At 30.5% G+C, this 18,277-nt stretch overlaps 1 protein-coding gene across 2 annotated transcripts in view; it reads right to left on the minus strand.

The window, feature by feature from the left end:
• Positions 1–1,370: 1,370 nt before the first annotated feature.
• LOC145260558 (egl nine homolog 1-like) overlaps positions 1,371–18,277 on the minus strand; it is an 84,483-nt gene continuing 67,576 nt past the window's right edge. The window contains exons 4-6 of one of the 2 annotated variants that reach the window (XR_013864320.1): positions 15,829–15,893; positions 9,973–14,643; positions 1,371–9,903 (exon numbers count right to left, since the gene is read on the minus strand). Coding sequence is in view for 1 of the 2 variants with exons in the window: in XM_080118797.1 (XP_079974923.1) it covers positions 14,594–14,643; positions 15,829–15,893 (115 nt within the window). In the remaining variant the exon portion in view is untranslated. Of the gene's footprint in view, positions 14,644–15,828; positions 15,894–18,277 lie in introns of both variants that reach the window. The other variant, XM_080118797.1, reaches the window with a different exon arrangement.

Here is an 18,277-nt window from a genome sequence, read left to right on the forward strand (position 1 = left end):
GGATATGTTACGAATTTCGACATGACGATTAAGTAGATACCAATGATTTTAACTGAAATTCAAATGTTTTGATTTTTGGATCTCATTATTACAATGAAGAAACGCCACTATTTCTTATATTAATCAGCAACTTTTATTTTTATTTTGTGACTTCTTATTATAAATTTTCCTACTGTGTGTGTGTGTGTGTGTGTGTGTGTGTGATGCGGTTTATCTCAGCCTACAGGCAACCCACCCAGGCAAGTTAAGTACCAAAATGAAGCTTGTGACGCAGCGGATGTTTTAGTGATATTTATATCCATGTTTGGTGTATGGAAATGCAAAAAAAAAAAAAATAAAAAAATAAAATAAAATAACGATTTACTAAACAACATTTTATTTACTGGATATTTTTCTGGAATTCACCAGAAGTTTTTATCTCCCTTAGTAAGTTCGATTTACTGTGTGTGTGTGTGTGTGTGTGTGTGTGTGAGACGTGGTTTATCTCAGCCTACAGATAAGTTAGGTACCGAAATGAAGCTTATGACTCAGCGGATGTTTTAGTGATATTTATATTCATGTTTGATGTATGGAAATGCAAAAAAATGCAAAAAAAAAAATAACGATTTACTAAACGATGTTTTATTTACTGGATATTTTCCGGTACAAGGACCAGCTGGGCAAACTTGGGTTCTTGTTAAAAAAATGTTTTTAAACATTTCAGTTTCTTATACATAAAATACATTACAATTCAACTTTGAGTTCTTTAACTTCTATTCTTTTAATGGATACACAGCATTTTTAAGGAATTACAGCATATTTAGTGAATTTACTGTAGATTATTTGGAAACTATTAATTTCAGGAGATTTACAGTAGGATATTCTGATTCCTTGCACAAAAATACACTTAAATGGTAAATTTCATTTCTTAATCTCCTGTTTTAACAAAGATATGACATTTTTTACTGAAAAAGTAGTGTAAAAAAAAAATGTGACGAAACGCATATTATCTTATGGAAAAATATCCAAATGTGTGAGGCACAAAAAGTCATCACTTCCTTATTTTTAATTGGATTTTAAAAATTTTAAAAGATTCTTAGATCATCAAGTTCTTTCTATGTATGCCATTATTGAGATATTTTAAGCATTTGCAATTTTTTCATGTGTATTGCTACTGACAGTAGTCAAAATTGCCTGTGCAATTTGAATCTGCTACTGGGGATTTTTTTCTGTTTTCATGAAACAAATGATGTTTGTTTCTTTTATAAGTGTATCTATTTTGTAATTAATACTACTATTAATAATAAGGATTAAATAATAAGCCACCAGAGTGTTGGCAAGTCAACAACAGACAAATCAATCTGAGATGAAATAAAAAGCACAGACAAAAGTGAAATTTAACAAGCAAAAAATTTATTTAACACTACTCACCGGAGTACGCTTTTTGTTTCTTTTAGGGGTTTAAAAAAAATAATAATAATGTTTAAAATTTACTTTAAAAGAATAAAGTGTTTTTTGGGATGTTTTTAATTTAAGGAAGGGGGTATTTGTGAATGAATGTGGAAGACTTTTTACCTTTCCATTGTTCAATGTTGTAAAGGACATGTAGACTATCCCAAGTAAAGGTGTTTTGGAGGGGATAGATTTGCCTGGATTCTTTTTGGTTATTGTTGATTGGTTGAAGAGACCTCACTATAAGTTGGAAATAAAACAAACAAAAAAAAAATCTTTTCCAGGTGTGACGTATCTACAACTCTACTGCTTGCTTGCTGCATTTGTTTACAAGATTAGGGGACAAAAAATGTACACTTCAATAAAAAAACAAATAGGTTTACACATTGCTGTATACAACAAAACATTTTTGGGGGGAGCAGGCATTATTATATACTACTAAACAAAGATTACAACAATAACACTAAGAAGAGTGCATACCTCCCCCAAATTTCATTAATAAAAATAAAAATCAAAAATTAAAGAAATTAAACAAACAGAAATAAAATAAACATTAAAATGATACATTAATAGGAAGAAAAGGCAAAAATTAGTTAAATTCCATAGTCAAAAATAAAAAGAGAAGCCACCAAAAATAAAAAGACATGTCATGGCTACCAAAATGATAGATTTTTTATGCTCACTTTTTTGTTTGTTTGTTTTTTTACAAAAAAATTTGAACATGAATACAACCACAACTAAAAACAGTATCCTCCTCCTCCCATGCCACTTTAATACTAAACTAAAACTTTAATACTAAACTAAAAATTTAATACTATACTAAAAAATAATGGTCAATATAAGTTCCTAAATTATTTGAAAACATTTTTGCCAGATCAGAAATTACTTATTATAAATGACATTTAAATTTTCAGAAATAAAAAAATGAATTCATACTTTTTTACTTGTTCCTCCTCTCGAGCAATTTGCACTCTTCTCTATCCTTTGGTCAAACTAACCCTGACATGTTGTGTTTATAAAAAGAAAGAAGAACAAAATGATGAGTTAGAACACATGACACCTGCTGGAATTTTTAAAGAAAGTTAATAATGTTTAGATGATGCTAAAGAAAGTTTATAGTCTTTTAGATAGATGTTACTTTTTGAGATAATTGTCATTTCATTGTTTCAGATAAAGAATAATTCTCCATTGTTTTTTTTATTTTTGCACGTTTACAAATATATGCACATTATGTTTTTTTTAATTGTGTAGATGACAGGAGAATGCATACACCTGCTTCTTTAATAATTCTTACATAAGGTGACCCCCCCCCTAAAGTGCCACCCATGAAATCATCAACAAAAATGTGCACTTTATTTTTGCAATTCAAACCATATTTCATAGAAATAAACTTCAGTCTATGCATGACGTCATGAATGTCTAACAGGCTTAGTTTTATCACAGTTTCATGACATGCAAAATTTTTTATCACAGTTTCATGACATGCAAAATTGATTTTTTTTTTTTATCACAGTTTCATGACATGCAAAATTGATTTAGGCTGTGATGAAGAATCATCTGAAGACTGTTTACTTTTTTTTTTTTGAAGTGGGGGTAATATTGAATCGCCACTTTGAGACAAAAATTGGAGGTGGGATAAGTCTGATACGTATGAAACACGTTCAGGATCACATCTACTTATGAGACGATCACCAAAGTGATTGATTAGTGATAAAACAAAGACTGTTGGATATTCATGATTGAAACTTGTTGGATAAACCAGGCATCACTTGGAGTTCATTTATACAAAATAAATTATTGATTTGTATGAATTGCAGTAGATTTTATTGATTTTATATCAGTTGAATGATGGGGTAGGAAAGTCACCTTGTAACATGTCTTATGTATATATTTATGTTTGTCTATTTTATGCATTGATTATGCATAGGAAGAGAATTCTGAGATTATTATTTTTTATTTATTGACTGGAACATTGCACTCTGGTTATTTCAATGTAAATTTACTGCCATAGCCATTAGGGTAAGAAAATAGATTAACAAAATTAACTTTTGTTTTTAAATTAAACAGAAATTCATATAAATCCTATTTTTACATTTACAAAATCGTCTTAATGGAATGTCCATCATTATGGTACCATCTATCCCTTGCTTACAGATTAATTTTAGATTTGAGCTATTTTTTTTCTATGAGAACAACTGAAAAAAGATAACTAATTTGAAGGTAATCAGAATTCTGTGTGAGAAATGTTATTTGCAAGTTTTCTTTCTCCTAGCCTAGTTACCTTATCAAGGTTTGCTAATCTCAATTAATCTTTAGTTTAGGGGTTTCTTTTCATGGCCTCAAAATTTAAAACAAAAAAGTATTTGTCTGATATTTTTATAACAAGTGATGTAACATCGATTTGTTTGTTCTTAAAAGAATTAGATGAAGAAAAAACATTTGTGGAAAGATAAGTAATAAAAAAATTGGCAAGTTGGAGAAATTTCTGTTTGGGATTAAAGAAGATCCTAACCAAATGAGTTTAGGAAAAAAAATATTGGAAAATTTAAAAAAAAAAAAAATTTCAATGGAGAAAAAAAATATTTATAATTTTTTTAAAGTCGATGATGAAAACAAAAAAGTTTAAGAGAAAAAAAGGGGTTTATGGATTAGCAAAAATTTACTTTTAAAAAATTTACTTTTTAAAATTTACTTCTTCCATACATTTTCTTCTGATGTCATCAGAATGCCAGTGTTTTTATTGTTGAAGTACATTGACAAACAATGCATGCAAGTGGGGAAATTCATAGATGAATAGCTCATCCGCTATGTTTCATAGCAGATGTCCTCAATAAAAATAACTCAAGCACAAAATAATTGATCACCAAATTGAAACACCAGACATGCTGCAGTTCTTCTCTGGCAAGAAAAAACTTCTGTCAATCCCAGAAGATCAACTTTCAGAAAAATAGATGGCTTGCAAAGTCATGCATCCAAAGTTTCCAATAACAACCATGGTCTTTAGTGTTATCAGCAGTGATGGTGATGTCATGCCACATTATTTCTTCCATGGAACCTTCAGGCTGAACAACAATGGCTGTGTTCTGAGTGAAGTAATGAATGTCTAGATCGACCAAGTAGTTGCAAGCAATATGTTTAGCAGAAAGACTCAACACCCTGCCATACCAGCCAGAAGATTTAGGTCTGGTTTGCCGATCACACATCATCTTACATCTAGCCTCCCAACTTCTTTATGTGAAATGAGACACTAACAGACCCAACCAAAACAGACTAACGTAAAATTGGTAAAACAAATCTATTGGTTCAAATTTGATAAATAAATCTAAAAAAATAAAACTATTGTATTTTTTTTTTCCAAGAAAGTAATCATGCAAACAAATTGGGGTTTTGGTTGAGAATTTTGCTAAGAAACATGAGTCCATAGATTTATATATATATATATATATATGTGTGTGTGTGTGTTTTGTGAAATGAAAACATATGCTTTTGCAACTATTTTTCACTGTTTGTGTATACCAATTCTTTTTTAAATTAGAAACTATGTTGGTAGAAATATCAAAAGACATACAGTTTAGCACTGGACAAGGCACATACTGCTACTTAATCTGACAATCATAGTTTTTAAATCAGTAATTAATAGATTTCTCCTACGTCAATCAATATAAAATTTATATGACTGAATTCAAAATAAAATTTTCTTTAAAATAATATTTTAATATTTTTGTTGTGATTCGTATATTCAAAGAAATTGCAATTTAATTTCACCTATTAACAATGAAACACATCGTCATGGCATGTCTGTGAGTGGTAAATGACTTTTCGAATGCATGAATTTTAGCTCTGTTCATGTAAATACTCAACACGGAAGCTCTACTAGTTGATGATGTTTCATATTTTTAAAACAACAAGAGAAAAAAATTATCTTTACTATGGAATTTGAACAAAATACGTGCAATTTTCCAGTCAAAAGTTAAAACATCTTGAAGTTGAGGTTTTCTAGTACAAAAAATAAATCAAGACAGAAACTTTGTTTAAATCGTATGTAAAAGCTAATATATTTCTTTCTTTTGTTATAAAATTTGAAAAGAATTGGTTAAGAACTTTTTACATGTGCATTGATAGAAATAATAGCAAGTGCCAATATTTGATTGTTTTTTTTTGTCATTCGTCATGTAAATTCATAACAAAACGCTTGTTTACAAAGTGGCTTATAGTAATGAGGTATACATTTTTTTTTAATTATTTAGAAAACTGATACATCCTAAGGTGGCCTATTATTTGGACAATCAAAGTTTCTGATTATAAAAAGAAAAAGAATATTTTTGGTAATGTTTTATTTTAGTGTGAGAAAAAAAATTTTTTTCAAAAAATATTCAATTCAAATCAAAGTTAAATAGAAAGTTTATTTGTATAAAAATAAATGAAAATTTAAGCGCAATAGAAATGTTTAATACAACAAATAAGACACCCCAAAATGTTATCATTTTTATACATATTTATATTATATTCTGTTAATGTTAATTAATAAATACTGAAAATTTAATTAAAATTGGTTGATTTCCTGAATTTTGGTAAATTTTTAAATAGAGGAGGTGGGGGAAGGTTTGCGACTCTAAAACAGTCCCCCACACTTCTGAAATGCTTTATTTAGAAACCCATTCTTAGCATGGGGATAAGGCGTTTTGTAACTACTCTGTACTTTCACCTAACGATTTAATAAAAAATTAGAATTATATTATAATAACATTATTATTTAGAAACCTATTCTTAACATTGGGAGGGGAGAGTGTTTTTTAATATTCTGTACTTTCACCTAACAAGGTAATAAAAAAGGATAGCGTAAAACTTGAATTTAACTTGAAAATAGTATTATAAAAATAACGCTGTAATTTTGTTTTGTTAAAAAAATGTTTTTGTTTAATTTTATTTCAAACGCTTCACTCGACACCACTTGATTTATTTAAGTAAAAATCATTTTTAAACAACAACAAATCACTTATCCAGTTAAGTAAAAGAATAACTTATCTTGCCTATGATAACATTTATTGGGTTTATTTTACAATCCACAGAGGTACAAAAAGTGGCCAAAGAACATATATATAACAAATAAATGTTACCAAAGGCAAGATAATTTCTACCTACTTGATAACTTTTTGGTGCTGTAAATGTTTGCTCTGTTTAAAAAAACAAGTAGTGCCGAGCGTTACATGAGAACAAGAAAAAATGGCCGCGATGTCTCTTGAAATCTTTGAAGACTTGACAATGACTTCAAAATAAAAAATTATACAAAGTAGTGGTAAAAACACACTCGATAATTGTCACAGCAAGTTAAAGCTGTTAAAATAAAACTTAATTATGCAAATTAGTTTAATATACTGGAAAACATTATAATTGTAATCTGTACAAAATTTCCTTTCATTTGACTTGATATGCTACAAGACATATTTTGTTTGTTTGAATCATGTCGTGGTGGCCATCTTGGATTTTTCATGATGTTATAATAGCAAATGATAATATCCATCAGAATAATATTTCCTATGATGATAAAGCCTTATTTACCATTTTTCTTAGCTGTTTCTATGATGTTTCTACTTAAAGTTGTTAAAATGAAACTGAAATATGCTAATTAGTATGCTAATTAGTCTGTAAGTTACCAAATGAGATGGTCATAAATACATTCATCTGAACCTTCATGGTATTATAATGATATGGTCAAAATTTCATCATAATATCTTAAAAAGAACTGAAGATACAGCTTTTTAAAGATGGGTTAGTCTGTAAATTGTGCAAATTTCCTACAATTTTCAGTCAGAAGCTTGTGTGCATTTGAATAGGACTGACGTAAAGCAAAATTTCCAGAGAATCACACATTTTTTTATACATTTAATGGTCAGATCGACCGATTTAAAAACAAAAAACTAAAAATATTTCTTTGTTTTTATACTTATCTCAATAATGCTTGATTTGAGTTTATTCAATGTAAAGAAAAAAATGGTGTCGTATTGCTAATGTTTGTTAAGTATAACAACATAGATCATATGTAAGTGAACAACATTTTGCTATATTTCAAAGTACAAGGTTTTATACAATCATTTTTTTTCTAAAATAGCAAATTTTGGTACATTTTATAGATCTGTTTTGATCACTGGGAACAATCAATGTATGTCAACATTAAATATTTTCATCCATGGACTAATCAGGAAAAAACGTGGAAAATTCAGGAAGAAACAGAACATTTCTGCCTATTTTGATTTATGGGAAAAAGCTATCATATCAGTATTAGCGTATCAACTTAAATTGTATAAGATTTCTTTTTGATTACAAGTCATAAAAAAATTTATATATAAAAAACTTTAAACCAATAATTATTATAAATTGTATATTATATGAGTATGAGACCAATCTATATAAAGTTGAGTTTTTGTCACATTGATATTAAAAGTGTACTTTTTCTATTAAAAAATTATTGAAACAAACTTCTTAATATACACAGTCATGGATATGCAAGTGACTTCATGAAATTTAACTAATTTGCATATTCCTTTGAAAAATGGACTTTCGTTAATTATTCATTTTTTTTGTGGTTCCTTATTGGATAAGCTCAATTCTATTTATGTATATTTTTTACATTGTGCATAATTGCATAGAATTTAGAATGAAAAAGTTCTAACACAAGCAAACACACACACACATATATATATATATTATATTTAAGCATATCTTATGACCTGGCAATGCCGGGTAGCCTGATAGTCTTATATATACATTAAGATTAAGGACATTGCTTTCATATTCTATTGTTTGTTATCTTAAAATTTTAATTTACTATTTATCATTGAAATAGTATCAGAAAACTAATAATCATTTTTCTAGAGATTTTTAAAGTTGATTTATTCAGGCTTAAAATTCAAACAAGATTTTGTATTTTTTTAACATTTTTCACTGTATTTTTTAAAAATGTAAATATATGTTGTTTTTTTCATTTTAGAGGTTAACTTTGGTCTGTTATCTTTAAAATAGAATCCAAATTTGGACGTAAACTAAAAATGTAAGCCTTTTTAAGAAGTATAAGAGTCTGTTCTTTTTAATTCATATTTGCCCATACCTAGTAAATAATTATATATGTGATTAGTTTTGTACTCATATGAATTGAAAATGCCTCCCTCAGTTGTATATATATTGGTATACAATATAAAATTAGTATTAGTTTAAAATAGACTGTTTTTAATAGATAACTTTTTTGTAATCTATAACCAGAAAGATATCTTAAACAATTTAACTTGAAACTCTAAAAATGGAATGATATTTTTTCCACAAAAAACAAGATGGCAACCCACAAAATACGAAAGCAATACTCCTGATATACATAAGATTAGTCTTGTATTGAAAATGTTCCTGTCAGCTTTAACCCTAATTAACGTACAATATATATTATTAGTTTAAAATAGACAAAAGTTTTTTATTTATAAATTGCAATCAAAATGAAATTGTATACAATTCAAGTCAATACGATGTGATAGCTTTTTTTGCTCAGAAATCAAGGTGGCTGTTCACAGAACATAGGCTGATGCAAATTTTCTGTTTCTTCCTGAATTTTCCATATTACATCATTTTGCATTTTTCTTTTTAGGAACTTTCTATTTTTTTCTAACGAGTTCACAGAAGGAAATATTCAATGTTGCCATACAAATATTCATTGTTCCGTATGAATGAAACAGATTTGTAAAATATAATAAAATTTGTTATTTTGGAAAAAATGATTGGTAAGATAAAACTTTGGACTTTGGAAGATAGAAAATTTGTTATTCAGGTTGAGAATTCCATTGAAAATTACTACTAAATTCAAGAAAAAAAAAACAAGTAGACACCATCATTTAATAAAAATCCAACCAACCAGTTCTCTTTCATAGTATTTTGCCCTCCAGTTTTAACAATTTGATTCTTAAAACCATTAACTTTACCAGATTAAAACATTTTATGACCTCATACCTTTGCACCAACTACACAAAAAAAATTTGTTAGAATTCATCAGCTAAGTGAAGCCTGTATCACCCATTAAATTCATCAGCTAAGTGAAGCCTGTATCACCCATTAAATTCATCAGCTAAGTGAAGCCTGTATCACCCATTACTTCATCAGCTATGTGAAGCCTGTATCACCCATTACTTCATCAGCTAAATGAAGCCTGTATCACCCATTAAATTCATTAGCTAAGTGAAGCCTGTATCACCCATTAAATTCATTAGCTATGTGAAGCCTGTATCACCCATTAAATTCATCAGCTAAGTGAAGCCTGTATCACCCATTAAATTCATCAGCTAAGTGAAGCCTGTATCACCCATTAAATTCATTAGCTATGTGAAGCCTGTATCACCCATTAAATTCATCAGCTAAGTGAAGCCTGTATCACCCATTAAATTCATCAGCTAAGTGAAGCCTGTATCACCCATTACTTCATCAGCTATGTGAAGCCTGTATCACCCATTACTTCATCAGCTAAATGAAGCCTGTATCACCCATTATTTCATCAGCTATGTGAACCTGTATCACCCATTACTTCATCAGCTATGTGAAGCCTGTATCACCCATTAAATTCATCAGCTAAGTGAAGCCTGTATCACCCATTAACTTCATCAGCTATGTGAAGCCTGTATCACCCATTACTTCATCAGCTAAGTGAAGCCTGTATCACCCATTACTTCATCAGCTAAGTGAAGCCTGTATCACCCATTACTTCATCAGCTATGTGAAGCCTGTATCACCCATTACTTCATCAGCTATGTGAAGCCTGTATCACCCATTAAATTCATTAGCTAAGTAAAGCCTGTATCACCCATTAAATTCATCAGCTATGTGAAGCCTGTATCACCCATTAAATTCATCAGCTATGTGAAGCCTGTATCACACACTGAAGTAATGCATGCTTTTTATATGTTAATTCTTCTCATTATCTCATCATTTGTGAGAAAATTCTTTTAATTGAGCCGATAGAATTCAAAAACATCTAACACTGAAGGGAAAAGTATGCAATAACCAACACTTTAATGAGTGTTAACTTTTGGTTCACCTGATCTTATTTGGAGGAATGAAAACAGGTTGACTATATCTTGCTGGGAGAAAGAGAGATCTTAAATGTATAAAAAGCAGTAAATTTATCGTTGACAATGTGCAACAACCAACACTTCTTGCTATTTCAGGGAATATCACATCCTGTTATGCACTACAAAATCCTAAAATTTGATTCTGAAAGCTCAAAAATCAAGATGTGCAGCACAAATTCAAAAATGCTTTCATTGAACGCACAAGAAATTGTTAGATTAGGAATATAAAGGATGCTGGCAACAACTGAAGGAAGATCTGAGCGGTGTGTCTGTGATTATATAGAAAAGTGCTTAGAGGAGAAACTAACCCGACAGTAGAGGAATGATAGAATTAACACAGGATAAAGTGGAAGAGGAAATGTTCCTCGGAAAAAAGGAGGAAGCATAAAAGAGAACACAATTGCAAGAAGTCTCACAAAAAAGGTTGTGTATGCTGTCAAGCATGATGTTGCCTGAACGAGTTCAATGACACTGACCACAAAAGTAGCTTCATCTATAAAGTGACAAAGCAGATGTGTATAAGATGCATATAAATGATGTTGAGCAGCTTAGATAATTAGGCCAAAGATAGAGCCTGAGAACAGCATTATTAAATGTTGCTTAACGTTGCATTCCTCTGTAACCTGGACCATCTAATATTAGAGCAACTTGTGTAGGATCCAGATATGATAGAATATGCTTTAAGCAAAATGAAGAATGGCAAGGCTGCAGGAATTTCTAGTATAGTCCATGAAATGCTGAAAGCAGATGCTAAAGTAAGGTCATTATTTTAATCCTAACAGACATCAGACATACCAAATGCTATCATAAGAGAAGAGCTGGAGTGAGAGTTACATTACATAATTGCTATAAAGGGAAAAGAGACACATGGTAATTTTATAGAAGTTGAAAACTACTAGAAACAGGAATGAAAGTGATTGAATAGCAAACAACATCAGACAGCAGGTTGACAGATCAGATTCAGTTTGGCAATAAAGCTTCTGGCTTGGGGCAAGATTGATGCTATATTCATTATAATTAAATAATCAGTTGTGTAGCTGGAGAAAGTCATCGACAGAATCCTTGCAGAAATTCCATGGTAGGCAGTACATAGTGAACATAGAGGAATGACTTGTCCATCCATACATTGTATGTACATTAATGCTACTCATCAAGTGCGGGAACTTACAGTGATAGATTCAATGTTAACGTTGAATTTCATCATGGATCTGCTTTTCATGATAGCCTTGGAGGCACTGTCAAGAAGTTCAGCTGCCCATGAGAATTGCTCAATGCTGATGACTTAATTATCATTGCTGAATTCTTGGAACAGTTTAAGGATAAAGTGAAAATATGATAAACAGTGTGGAGGTCAAAGGTTTTAGGGTGAATTGGTATGACTTAGGGTGAATTGGTATGACTTAGGGTGAATTGGTATGACTGTGGTCTGCTATCCGTAAAGTTACTTATAGTTACTGGATGTTAAATGCAATCTGATACAGTATGCTACTGTACGTCCACAAAAAGTGCAGGGACTTGAAGTTCAAGTTAGCTCCCAAACTCCAACTTCAAGTATAGGAGATGCATGGAACATTCGATTGGTGCTCATCTTCACAATGAGATACTTTGATGATAATACTTTGAAGGTAGTCAACTCTAGGAGATATTCTGAGTTTAGATAGTGAATATGAACTCAGTACGGCTAAAAGAGTCAAGGCAGCTTGGACAACATTGTACAGGTTGTTGCCTCTGATAACATCTCTACATCTGGGGTAAGCTGTATAGCAACTGTCTCAAGAGCATCATGATATATTACCCAGCCCTCGCTTGCCCATCTGCAGCACAATGACAGAACCATGATCAGATGGATCTGCAATATGAAATTTAACCAAACTCAATGCATCAAGATTTGCTGAAAACACCACGCTTGCTCAGCATCTAGGTTATCCTAATGATGAATTAATTATGCTGGAATGTTCATCCTCCTAGATAAACCATTGCAAAGACATGAATATTCGCAGAAATATTGGCTGGGCAAGAAACGCTTGAAAGCAAATGATTGGACACAACTGCAGAGAGTTAAATTTGGAAACTGATGAACTGTGTGAAGTCGAGAGTGAACTTGTGGAATATCAGAAAACTTCTGAGATTTATATGGTCTCATATGTTGGCTTTTGATATGGTCTCATATGTTGGCTTTCTATTAAGACTGATGTCATTTGCTTGTTTTTTTTGTTTTGTTTTTTTCAGAAATCATTTTTTATTGAATTCTCAATCTTTTTAGCTGTTTTGGGCTTTGTTGAAAATTTAAAAAAATAAAAATTTATACTAATATAATGCTTTACTTGCTAATGAGTACTACTATATAAACCTACACAGAAAACACACATTACAAGTGTATGTTTTTTATTTACAGAAGTTGAGTAAACAATCCTATGAATCTTATAAGATCCATAGGATTGTTTACCCAACTAAAGATTTATTTATTTATAAGTTTATCCAACAATATATATATATATATATGCATTAAGTATTCCTTATATATATGCTTAAATATGGTAATGTTTACAACCATAAACAAACTATATAAAATGAAACATTTTTATTAAAGCTCTGCTTTTCTCAACCTCATAGCAAGAATTGTAAACTACCAAGCCAAACACTAAAAAAAAAAATGATAACAAAGTGACACCAATTCAGTTCGGCTTCAGTCTCAGTTGTTCCAGGGTTTTTATGGTTAACTTTTATCTACACTTATCTATTAAAATTTTGAAATCTTCAAATTGGCTAAATGAATAACTCATGAAAGCACATCCAATATTTTTAATTTTCATCTATAAATACTATATATATATATATATACTGTAGAGGAAAAATATATAGATACCAGATGTGATAGTCATGTCGATTTTGCTTGGAAGAAAAAAATGGAAAAGGAAAAAGAATCAAAGAGATTAAAAACTAAAACCAAAACTAAAATTTAAATTTCTTTAAAAGAAAAAAACTCTTCCATAAAGTTTACAATTATTTATTCCATGTATACAAATATTGTTGTCACCGCTATGTAGGTAAGTCTATGTGATTGATAATAATAGGAATACTGATAGAAATGCTAAAGTAACCTTTAAAACTATCATGTAATATATGAAGAAATAAGACTAATAACGCTTTGATTATATTTTTGGGTGATAAAAACAGAACAATTTATTCAATAGGTGGCATGAGGAAGTTAATCTGTTTACGTCACGTGATTTAGCCGGTGTTCACTTAATGAGTGGTTGTGTAATATGACTGAAAAGATTTTGTGAAAAATATGTGGTGCAACATAATGATAAAATGATGCGAAAACAATTTAAAAAGAAATATACGAGCTGAAAGTTTTCAGCCTCATAAAATATGTTCATCACAGGTAAAAAGAAAACAGCAACAAAAAGTAGCTTATAGAAGATATTGTAATAATGCGAGATAGTCTTCATAATAGAAAAACGTTTCCTCAAATACGGATAGCAATCTAGGTTATCACATTTTTAGAAAATCATCCTCTTATCTAAGAAAATGAAATATTTAACTTCTAGAAGGTATTAAGAGAAAGAGAACTTAAAAATATATATTTTAAAATACATGTGTCCCTAATCAAGTGGATTATCACATTCTGTTGTAACAATAAAAAATAAAATGGTGCAAATAAGCAAAAAATCCAAATAACAAAAACTGAAGCTAAGATTCTTATTTCTTCTCTTCCATCCCACCCTACCTGACCTCTGACCCCACATTCCCTGGAATGATTGCCATAATGCAAGATTAGTTAATTCTGAAAACAACCTCAAATAACCTTGACAAAAAGGTGTTGCAGCAGCAGCAGTAGTAGTTGTAGTAGTAGCATCAGCAATGGTGGTAGTGGTTGACTAGTGGGATAAAATATGTTGTTTCGCTTTAAAGGTGGAGTAAGAGGAAGTGTTATAGGCAGTTGACAAAAATGGGAGAGTTTAAGGTGGGGAAGGAAGTTGGGTGAAAATCTTCAGTTGTTTCCTCTTGTAATTTTTTTTCTTTTTTCAGCCAGGTGATTTTGTCTCTTCCATTGTTTATTCCGTCTGACTGACTAAATCCTTTGATCCACCATTGTTATTTTGAGCTGCAAAGAGAGATAAAGATAAACAAAAAAAATGAGCTTCTAAGGGAAATTATATTTACTTACTGTCCATGTTGTATATTTTAAATGAAAGGTTTCGTTTTATGATGGACTGCACAGATTTTCAGTTAGTCACCATTCATACAAAAACAGCTTAAGTTGGATATTTTTTTCATCTTCATATGTTAATTTGTAAAATTATTTATGCAAATTTTAACTAAAGTGTAATAAGATGTTTATAAATTCACTGTATGTATACACACAAGTGTGCAGTTGCATGGTAAATTACCAATGACCTTTTAGAAAACATGAAATGGTCACTATACTTTTGTAGAGTATGTGTAGAATATGTGAAAAAGTAACCATTTCAAACACCATCTTGATGTTTATGAAAACTTTCAGTGAATAAAAGTGTGAATCAACAATTTTAGTTTTGTGGCTAAGATCAAAGCGTAATATCTATCCTGATAATCTGTTCTGTCCTCAGTCAGTGAAGGAGAAATCCTTCTAGTCAGAAGTAATTTTTATTTTTGTCTAGAGTGACTCCTTTTGAGGAGATTGATTTTCTCCCCATTAAAATTCGACCTTGTGTCTAATTCTGCCCTCATGGGGAGACAAATAAATCGGAACAGTGCATTGTCTTGATGACACTATTCTGGAGAGATACAAACCACAAAATCATAAATAGAAATTTCCTTTTTTTCCCCCTCTTATTAGGAAAAAAAACAGTATTAAATTATCATCATCATCATGAAACCATTTAATGAGACACTTAATATTAATAACACATTAAGGTAAATGAAAAACTGTTTAACTCTTCAAACTCATCATTTACTTACATTGAATATAATTTGAATTTTGTTTTAAAAAAAAAATGACAATTTACCTATCAATTTATTACGTTGGAACAGTTTGTTCCCTGACATTTCCCAAGATAGGTTTCCTGACATTTTGAAAAACAATTTCAACAAAAAAATGGGAACCTCCATTTGGTCACTTCAGTTTGATTGGATGATTACACAAAAATTGTTGTCATTCATTAACAACTCAGGACTAAATAGTAAACAATTATCTGAACTTGCACAAGATTATTGATGCTACCAATTCAGATGAACAAAAAAACAAACCATTAAAATTGATGACGGCTTGTTTTAATTATAGCAGACAGAATAGAAATAAAATATTTACCAGAAAGCCTTTTCATAGCAGCCGCCTTCTCCTCAGAATCAAAATACCATACAGTAATGGCATAACTATAAAAAAGAAGAAAATCAAGAATGTTCACTAGAATCATGTTAAATGACAAAACGAAAGAAAATTTAGTAACTGAAAGATGGTATGAGACAAAGTTAATGACAATATTTCAATATGTTATCTGTTTTTTTTATTATCAGTCAATACTTATCAATAGGTCCGTGACAACAGAATATTCTTTTCATTCTTTTATATCCGACACAGACACACTTAATCAATCGAGAACCACATCCGTCTATATAAAAACACATAAGATATTAATGGATATATACTTAAGAGTCAAAACAATGAAAAGAATATGCTGTTGTCATAGTCCTACTTATCAATTACTACTGGTCAATACTTATCAATTCCTATTGGTCAATACTTATCAATTACTACTGGTCAATACTCATCAATTACTACTGGTCAATACTCATCAATTACTATTGGTCAATACATATCAAGGCCTAAAACTACTCATAATAAAGGTTAATGAGGCAGAAAAAATGTATCCCAAACATTTAATATTGTTTCTGCACTTCATTTTATTCTATGAAAAAAAAATGTTTTTGCAAATTCTTTTTTTGTAGGCATTTTTTATTATTAAATCATTCTTTTATATTCTGTACATAAATTCTACTAGTATATATACATACACACTAACCGGCCATCCAGCATTGCCCAGTGATAAAATACACTAAATATGATATTTTGATTTATGCAGTTTCGTATTTATTATCATAGAGACAATTCTCTATTATTATATTGTACCTAATATATAGTAATTATTCAAAAAGTTAAAAAAAAATAAATAAAAAGACTTGGGTGCTATAAAGCCAGAACAGATTTTGTTGAAAGAACCATCACCTATTCGAAAATAAATTACACTATAATTTTTAAACGCATTATCATAGACTGAGCTAATTTTGTTTTGTTTTATAAAGTGGTCAGTAAGTTAATGTATTCCTAACAAGTAATGTTAAAAAGCATGTTAATTAATGTCTAAAATATGTGCTTCCACCTCCCAAATAATGGAAAGTAAAGAATAAAAATTATTAAAAAAGAAATATTTTAAGCAATTGTTAAACAAAAACGTTAGTTGACTATTTTAAAACATTTGCATGTATATAACTTTCTTCTAATAAAGGAAAACAATGAATTAAAAAAAAGACATATTTTAATCAATTCTGAAACCAGTGGTTCTAATGTTTTAGAAATGAAAGAGAAAAAATTTATAGACTAAGGTAATTTTGTTTTGTTTGTATGAAGTAATTGGTAATGACCTGAAATGGAAACTCTCACAGTCGAGTTGGTAGCTTTTAAGGAAGAAAAAATATTTAAAAAATAAATGTTAAAAAGGCAGGTGAGCAAGGCTCCAGAGTCAGATGGTAAAAGTCCGACTCCAACTCCTAGAATTCCTAGAATACTAACTCCGACTCCTTTGATATCTTTAACTCTGACTGCTTATAAAAAATTTACAATCGAATTTTATTATGCTATCAGTCCAAAAAGGAATACAATATTTAGAGATAGGAAAACCTCTTTGGGCCATGGCATTTTGAAGCCAAATGCTTCTCATCAGAAGAGGGGGGTAAAGACATATTATACAAAGAAGAAATTTTTCAAAAGATAATATTGCCTTTATAGAAAAAGGATCAAAGGAAAAACAGGAAACTGTACCGAGACTAAAGCTGCTTCCAGGACTGCCAGTAATCACTGTAAAAGAGTAATAAAGAATGCGAGAGAGTTGTATGCTCAGTTTGTTAAGTCCAAAGTAACTGAACAGTGGCTTGGTTCCCACCACTTTTGGCAAATAGCAAACAGGATACTGAACAGAAGCATGTGCTCTATCCCAACCATAATCAATGGACCTGAGGTAATCTTGTCAGCATCAGACAAAGCCTTTGCAACTAATTATACCCTATGCGACCAAGGCCATCAATGCCCCCGTGCCCATATTTCCTCCTGTATCAGAAAACACGCTATACAATATACAAATATCTGTGCGTGATGTTGCCAAGCTAATCAAAAACCTTGATTCCAGTAAAGCAACTTGCCCTGATGGCATTCCAATTATAGTGCTGAAAAAGCTTCAACCAGAACTAGCTCCCATACTTACAAAGCTGTTTAAGCGTTGTCTTAAGGAGAATTGCTTCCCAACTCCTGGAAAACCTCATCAGTATTTAAGAATTCAGGTGATCAGTCATCTCCCATTTAGTACAGACCAATAAGTCTCCTGGGCATCATGAGTAAGTTGCTGGAATCTGTGTTAAATAGAGAAGTAGTTAACCACCTCAGCAAAAATCACCTTCTTAGTGACATGCAATATGGTTTTCATTCTGCTAGATCTACAGCAGATGTGCTTACAGTTATATCTCATAGCATTAGTGAATCTCTCCAT

This window comes from Euprymna scolopes, chromosome 36 (assembly GCF_053919585.1).
Source record: "Euprymna scolopes isolate OS-2025 chromosome 36, ASM5391958v1, whole genome shotgun sequence".
NCBI lineage: Eukaryota > Metazoa > Mollusca > Cephalopoda > Sepiida > Sepiolidae > Euprymna > Euprymna scolopes.